Below are 7,327 nucleotides of genomic sequence, written 5' to 3'. Positions count from 1 at the left end.
AGTTGAGCAAGAGCAGAGCATCCCTCCGGAGCAGCCATGAGCTCAGCACTCCACTTCGAGGGGAGCCAGGAAACTCTCTGCACGCTCAGCCAGCGCTCCCGGCCAAGGGCTGCCTGTCCCGGCCAAGGGCTGCCTGTCCCAGCCCATGTCCTGGCTCCGGCTTTGTCTGTACTTTGAGTGGCTGTTTGCTCCCTGTTCCTGGGGCAGCTGCGCTGGTGAGCCCCTCCAGAGTCCCTTGACCCCCCAGCCGCGTTGCAGACCCCCATTCCAGAGGGGCCCTTTGCCTCGCAGAGGGGGAATTTGCTTCCTTGGGGTCTCTTTCGCAGCTGTCTCTTCCCCCCTGCTGGGGGTCTGGCAGGGTTCCCCCACAGGTGCTCAGCTGCGAGCCCCCATGTCCTGCCCTAACCCTCGGCTCCCCCGGCAGAGCGTGGTCTCTCTGAGCCGGGGGGGGGGGGGGTCAGGGGGCCTGGCCAGTGTTTCTGACAATCCTATGGGCTGTAGGATCTGCTTCCCAATCCCTGCATCCCCATCCTGACATCCTCCAGCTCCCACCCACCTCCCTGCCGCGTCGCTGGCTCCAAAAGTCCGGTTTTTCCTCCCTCCCAGAAGTTGAACGCTGGAGGAGCAGGTCCGCAGCTGCGGGCGGCTGGGCGTTCCCCGATCGGGGTCCCGGCTCCGTCCCCACCGCGTGTGGCCCCTTCCACGCCGTGTCCCTCCCTAGTGCAGGGAGGGTCTGTGGGAAGGACCAGGACAAGGACTGAAGGGGTGTCCCTGGCACCTGAGGGCCTCCCCCACGATGCCACCCCACGGAGGGGTGTTTGTGGGTCTCTGGCTGCTGCTGACCCCCAGTCTTGCCGAGAGCCCCCCCAGCACAGGGTGGGCCACTCTTGCCTTCGTCTTTGATGTCACTGGCTCCATGTACGACGACCTGGTGCAGGTGATGGACGGAGCCTCCCGCATCCTGGAGCGGACGCTCAGCAGGAGCACGAAGCCCATCAGCAACTACGCTCTGGTCCCCTTCCATGACCCAGGTACGTCTGGGACAGGGTGAGGACACGTGTCCTGCTGGGGATGGGGCTGTGGGGACCTGGGGTGTGGCTCTGGCTGAGTTTGGGGCTGAAGTGTGCACTTCCCAGGTGCTTGTATGATTCCTTCTCTGTGTTTTTAATGCCTTGGTGGTTGCTGTGGTGGGGATGGCAGTACAAGATGAGCTGCAGGCTGAGGGCATGGAGCTGGGCTAGGGCTTCTGTTCCCATGCCACTCTATGGGCACAGGGTGAGCTGTTTCCACTGCAGTATTCCCAGGGATGCTGGCACCCACTGGTGGGTTGCTCTTCCATCCTATTCCAATCTCCCTGGTCTAATCGTGGTGGGGGTGTTTCTGTACAAGTCCATGATGTGCTTCCAGGGCATGTCAATAAAAGCACCACTCCCTGGGAGGTTTTGGCAATTTATTGCCCCACCAGAATAATTTCTTTCTGTCCCTGTCTTTGCTTTGGGCTTTTTGTGCACACCCATAAAATAACAACTGTTCCTCAAAAGAGCCCCAACCTCCTACAAGGAGAGCAGAACCCAGGCTTTATTTTCAGCAGAAACACTGGACTGAATGAAAACCGATGGAGCCAGACAAGGAAGGAGGCAGAGGCAGTGAATGGGTTTCTGCATTGTTTTTTTGGGAGCCTCCCTCAGCAGAAAAGGGTGCTGGGTTTGCAGTTCACCCTTGCTGGGATCACCTGTTGTGCTGGGAGAAATTCCCAGGCACAGGAATGCTCCGCCCAAATGGTCACAGTATGGGCACGTGGCTGGCCTGCCCAAATCCATTTCTCACCTGGTGCCAAGCCAGGTGAGATGCTGAACCCCGAGTCTCACAAGTGTTTGAGCCGGGGTGGGTGCTTGGGAGCACTGGCAGTGCAGGTGGCACTGGAGGAGGCTGGTGATGAGGGTGGTGTTGGTCTGTTTGCAGAGGTGGGACCCGCCACCCTCACCACGGACCCCCAGCTCTTCCAGCAGCGCCTGCGGGAGCTCCACGTCCAGGTAGGCATCCTCAGCCCCATGGCTGTGCCAGGCCTGGCTCAGTGCCTGGCCCGTGGCACTTGGTGGGGAGCCTGGCTTTTCATGGTGGTGGGTTCCAGAAGCAATCTCTGCATCCCCTGGGTAGAGTGGTGGGGTCTCAGGGCTGTGCCAGGCTGCTAAGGGGCTGCTCACACTGGGGGGGAAGCAGAGAGTGTGGGTAACACCAGTGCTGTTCCCCAGAGTCTTGCATTCCCAGTTCACAGCTCTTGTCCCGAAGGGAGATGGTCTCCCCAGAAGAGTTTGCACAGACTCTCTGTGGAAGCAAAAAATCTATTCTCTTAGAAGCACTGCTTGAAAAACGAATTTTTAAATATTTTTTAAAGTGATTTCATCTGTTTTCTGCCAGATGAAATTCTCCCCAGGAGTTTAATCCTGCTTTATCCATCCCCATTCCTGCTCTGCCTCCCGTGCATTGCTAAATCCCTGTGGCTTTTCCCTTCAGATGCAGCTGGTTTGGCAGGAGGTGTAACACTGTGGCTGCAAGTGGTTTCCCAGCCCTTTGGGGTGCCAAGCCCTGGGGAAGTGGGAGCTGGTTCTCACTGTGCCCCTGCACTTCCCTGAGGTGGCTGGTTCTGCTACCAGGGCAGGTGAGGGGCTGGGTGGGCACAAATGTTTCTGATAAAGGTCTTTGTGGGAAACCAGTGGCTTCTGTGAGCCTGGATCCCCCAGCTGGTGGTTTAAACACCATTGAAGCTGAGAGGGGGATGGGTCCATGTAATCCTGCGTGCCCCTGCAGTTCCATCACGCTGCTTTGGGCTGACTCCAGTGAACTGGTGTAGTTCCTCTTGTGAGCAGGCGTTGGGTGGGATCCTGCCAGGAGCCCAGCAGGGAAGGACTGAGCACTGGGTGGCTGTGCCACATCCCTTGTGTGCCACAGGGTGGAGGGGACTGCCCAGAGATGAGCGTGGGAGCCATCAGGCTGGCTGTGGAGATCTCACATCCCGGCTCCTTCGTCTACGTCTTCTCCGACGCTCGGGCCAAGGACTACGAGCAGCAGGAGGAGCTGCTGAGGCTGCTGCAGCACAAGCAGACCCAGGTGAGAGGTGCTGCCCACCAGCCTCCAGCTTGGGGGGACGCTGCAGCAGCGCATCAGTGAAACACAGTGACAACCCCTGCTGTGCCGCCTGGTAGTGAGGGGGATTTTGCATTCCCTGGGTGACTCAATGTACTGGGATGCTGGTGGATGCTGGCTGTGTCCCCTCTCTGGGCTGGTGGTTGTGTGGGATGCCACAGGGACCGTTGCTGTGGCAGGTGGTGTTCGTGCTGACGGGGGACTGCGGGGACAGGAGCCACCCCGGGTACCGCGTGTACGAGCGCATCGCTGCCACCAGCTCCGGGCAGATCTTCCACCTGGACAAGCAGCAGGTGACAGAGGTGAGTGGGGATCCCTGCTCCCACACGGAGTGGCTGAAGGGCTGAAGGTCCAGCCCAGCTAGCTGAGCTCTTGTGTTCTGCCTGTGGTGAATCCTTGTGCCCAAGGCACCTCCAGATTGCTCTGGGAGCCCCACTTCAGTCTGAAGCTGGGGTGGGGGCTGGAGAAGGCTGCCTGTGGAATCCTTGGGATGAACTGGTCTTCCAGCCCCTGAGGAAGGAAAGTGTCTCCCTGGGGCTGAGGCTGAAGCTGTGGCACTCCTGTCAATAACAACTACACTGATTACAAGGGGGGCTCAACCAGGGCCAGTACCTCCAGCCCACCTGTCTCTGAGCCCCCTTGTGCTGGCACCAGATGGACCCCACAGGGGCTGGTCCCTTGCCTGGGTGCTGTTTTGCAGCTGTGCCTAAGATTGTGACCTGGTGCAACACAGCCCTGCTCCCAACATGACCCTGAAATGGCTGTGCTTGTCAGTGAGGGGGGATCCAGGTTAATTCTCCCCCACGTGCCTCCAGGTGTTGAAGTGGGTGGAGGAGGCCATCCAGGCTTCCAAGGTCCACCTGTTGTCCACGGACCATGAGGATGGTGGGGAGCACACGTGGCCTGTCCCCTTTGACCCCAGCCTGAGGGAGGTCACCATCTCCCTGAGCGGCCCTGCCCCAGGGATCAAGGTCTGGGATCCAGCAGGTAGGAGCACAGGGGAAAGGGATGGCAGGGGGTGATGCTTTGCCTTCCAGAGAGACCTCAGGTCAGGACAAGCAGAAGGGGGTTCATCAAACCCTGCCCTGGAAACTCAAATAAAAATCCCTCAGTAAACAACAAGGGATTGTTGTTTATAACATCTCCTCCAGGGATGGCTTTGCCTTTGGCTGTAAGAGGGTTTTCCCTGCTGTCCTGGCTGTGAGCTGTGGTGGGCTCTGCACTACCCTGAGCCCCTAGGGAGGGGGCTCCTGGCTGCTGCAGGGACCAGGGGATGGATTTGGGTTGCCCAACCCAGAAGTTCCCTTACTGTTGCAGGAAAGGTCCTGGAGACAGGACAAGGTCTGAAGGAACTTCTCAGCATCCCCAACTCAGCCATGGTGGTGGCTGTGGAGCCCTATGAGCCAGGGACGTGGTTGGTCACGGTAGGCTGGTGGCAGACCCTGCACATCCTCTGCCTTTCCCTGATGGATATTTAGCTGGCCAGACTTTTCCAGGTGTCAGCTTTCCCCGTCCATCTCCAGACAGGCAGAGGACGTGTGAGCAGACTGGAAGGGGCCGGCTGCCACCTCCTCCCTTCCCATCACCTCTCCCTTCCCCTGCCCTCAGCACGTGCCTCTCAATCTGCTTCCAGACCCGGAGCAGTGGCCGCCACTCACTGAGGATCACGGGCATCAGCAACATTAATTTCCAAGCCAGCTTCTCCTCCCAGCCGGAATTTGACGCCAGCCAACCTGGAGAGCAGCCGGTGCAGGGTGAGGCTGGTGCTGCCCAGGGGACTGGGTGCTGCACTTGAGCATCTTGCAGCCAGGAGTGTGGTTGGTTGTTTTTTCCCCTCCCTGCTTTCCAGGTCTGCCCATCTCCGTGGTGGTGAACTGCACCGGTCTGAGACCGCCTGGGCGCTTGCAGGAGATCGAGCTCTTCAACACCTCTGGCCATGCCCTGCTCTCACTGCCCATGTGGCCCCTCTCCAACTCCTCCTTGGGGCAGCTCTGGGTGGGTTCACCTCTCCGTGTCCCCCCAGGTGACTTTCTGCTGAAGGTGAAGGGTGAAGACGCCCAGGGCCACCCCCTGCACCGCCTGTCCGGGGTCACCTACACCAGTGTGGTCCCTGGTGAGTGGAACACACGCTCCCCACGGGTGCTGAGCGGGGACCAGAGGTTCCAACGCTGCCTCTGCTTTGGTTTCTCCCTGGATATTATTTATCCTGCTTCCCAGGGCAGCTCCTAGTGAGCTCCTGAGGGGAGTTACATGTGTGCATATCCCCAAACGCTTCCAGGTCTGCCCAAAGTGGACATCTCCAGCAAGATCCAGGCTTACAACCGTGAGCCACAGCTGATCTCCTGCTCTGCACGGAGTGAGATCCCTTTCCGCCTGAAGCTCAGCCGAGGCAAGATGCAGCTCAGGGAAGAGCAGCTCTTCAGGTGAGCGTTTGGTATGGCCCCATGAGCTCCATGAGGGACCCACGTGGGCAGAAACAGCCGCTGAGCTGTGCGGGCCAGGGGGATGCTCTGTGCTGCCTGCGAGCTCTGAGCATCTCAAAAGGAAAATTCCGAGGGACATGTCTGCAGGCAGTGTGGGTGTGCCCCTTTGCCTGACTCAGATGGAAAAAAAGTCTCAGGGATTAGGATTGGGGTAGTGGCATGGCAGTCCCAAGGTATGGGGGTGACCCACCTTTTCATCTCTCCCTTTTTGAAGGCGTTCAGGGAACATCAGCTGGCTGATCCCTGCAGTGTCCAAGAGTGATGAAGGGTTTTACGAGTGCACGGCCACGAGCAAGGTCGGGGTGACACGGGCTCGTGCCTACATCTCTGTGTCAGGTGGGGGCTGCTTGTGCCAAGCCTTGGTGCCCTCTCTGTGTCTGTGGCTGGGCACAGGCTCCTTTCACCCTGGTGTCCCGTGTTTGCAGAGCCTCCACCGCGTCTCATCGCCCCGGGCAACATCACGGCTTCACCAGGCCAAGACGTGGTCCTGTCCTGCCTGGTTCTGGGGGATGTGCCCTACAACCTGACGTGGAGCTGGGATGGGAAGTCGGCTCAGCCAGGGGATGGCCGGACCCGGCTGCTGCAGAACCGCTCTCTGGAGATCAGCCGCGTGCGGCCGGGGGACGGGGGCCTGTACGAGTGCGTGGCACGCAACGCCCACGGCGCTGCCACCGCCTCCCTCTGGCTCTTCATCCAGGGTAGGCTTTGCCCCCTGGGGGACGCTGGCCCAGGTGATATTTTGCCCCATGGGTGGGCAACAAATGGCACCCAGGGGCTGAGCCCTGCTCCAACCCCGTGCAGAGGCACCGTGGGTGAAGGTGGGCCCCAGCCCCCAGCGTTTCAGGAGGGGCCAGGAGCTGCATCTGAACTGCACGGCCGGGGGCCACCCCCCGCCCCACACCACCTGGAAGCGCTGGGGCTGGGCACTGGAGCAGGACGAGAGGTAACCTGTGGGGACCTGGGTGCCTCCATCCTCCCTGTCCCATGGGGATGATGCTTCCCTTCCAGGGATGTATGGGCTGAGGGAGAGTGCCTTGGGGCTGCCATAGCTCCAGAGAGAGGGAGGCATTGCAGTATCCCACACACCTGAGATGCTTGGCACGCTGCTGGCCTTAATTTCATATATTTATTTTTAAGCTGTCCTGCCTTTTCCAGGTCACTGTCCCCACCAAGGGGACTCACAGTGCTTTGCACACACGGTGTGTGCTCAAATCTCAAAACGCTCCTTGTAGTTCCTCTTAATTTCTTCTGCTTTTGCCTTCCACCTCCTGCCTGTGTCAGGCTGTGAGTTCTGGAGTGGACTTTGGGGAAGGCTTTTTGACTCAGGAGATGAAAAAGCCCAATTCTCAGTGCTTTTTCCTGGTTCAAAGCAAAGTCCTTCCCTGCAGCAGCTGACAGAGCTGGCTCTAAGTGCTGACCCACATCCATCACATGCCCAGCACTCGCCATGTGTGCAGGATGGCCTGAAGCCCACTCATTTATATCAGCACATCTTCCATCATCTCTGCTTTCACAGGGCTCATTTCTCCCTCTCTCTCCCTGTTTGCCACAGGGTTTTTAGCGATGCTGAGGGTACCCTGCACATCAAGGCTGCTGTCCCAGAGGATGCAGGGAATTACAGCTGCTATGCTGGCAGCACACTGGGCTGGGATGAGCAAGTTGTCACCCTGGAGTTCACTGGTACCTGCTCCCTGCTGGCC

At 59.3% G+C, this 7,327-nt stretch overlaps 1 protein-coding gene across 1 annotated transcript in view; it reads left to right on the top strand.

Annotated features, from left to right (window-relative positions):
* The first annotated feature begins 796 nt into the window (after window positions 1-796).
* Window positions 797-7,327, top strand: part of HMCN2 (hemicentin 2) — a 34,147-nt gene continuing 27,616 nt past the window's right edge. Inside the window, exons 1-13 of the mRNA XM_027649753.1 lie at window positions 797-1,031; window positions 1,963-2,033; window positions 2,950-3,108; window positions 3,324-3,446; window positions 3,960-4,131; window positions 4,462-4,568; window positions 4,778-4,898; window positions 4,994-5,257; window positions 5,423-5,567; window positions 5,842-5,963; window positions 6,053-6,325; window positions 6,429-6,570; window positions 7,180-7,307. Of these exons, the coding sequence (XP_027505554.1) occupies window positions 797-1,031; window positions 1,963-2,033; window positions 2,950-3,108; window positions 3,324-3,446; window positions 3,960-4,131; window positions 4,462-4,568; window positions 4,778-4,898; window positions 4,994-5,257; window positions 5,423-5,567; window positions 5,842-5,963; window positions 6,053-6,325; window positions 6,429-6,570; window positions 7,180-7,307 (2,062 nt within the window). The remainder of the gene's footprint in view (window positions 1,032-1,962; window positions 2,034-2,949; window positions 3,109-3,323; window positions 3,447-3,959; window positions 4,132-4,461; window positions 4,569-4,777; window positions 4,899-4,993; window positions 5,258-5,422; window positions 5,568-5,841; window positions 5,964-6,052; window positions 6,326-6,428; window positions 6,571-7,179; window positions 7,308-7,327) is intronic.

This window comes from Corapipo altera, unplaced genomic scaffold (assembly GCF_003945725.1).
Source record: "Corapipo altera isolate COAL_440 unplaced genomic scaffold, ASM394572v1 268, whole genome shotgun sequence".
In the NCBI taxonomy this organism is placed as follows: domain Eukaryota; kingdom Metazoa; phylum Chordata; class Aves; order Passeriformes; family Pipridae; genus Corapipo; species Corapipo altera.
This window is presented reverse-complemented; position numbering and strand designations above follow the sequence as displayed.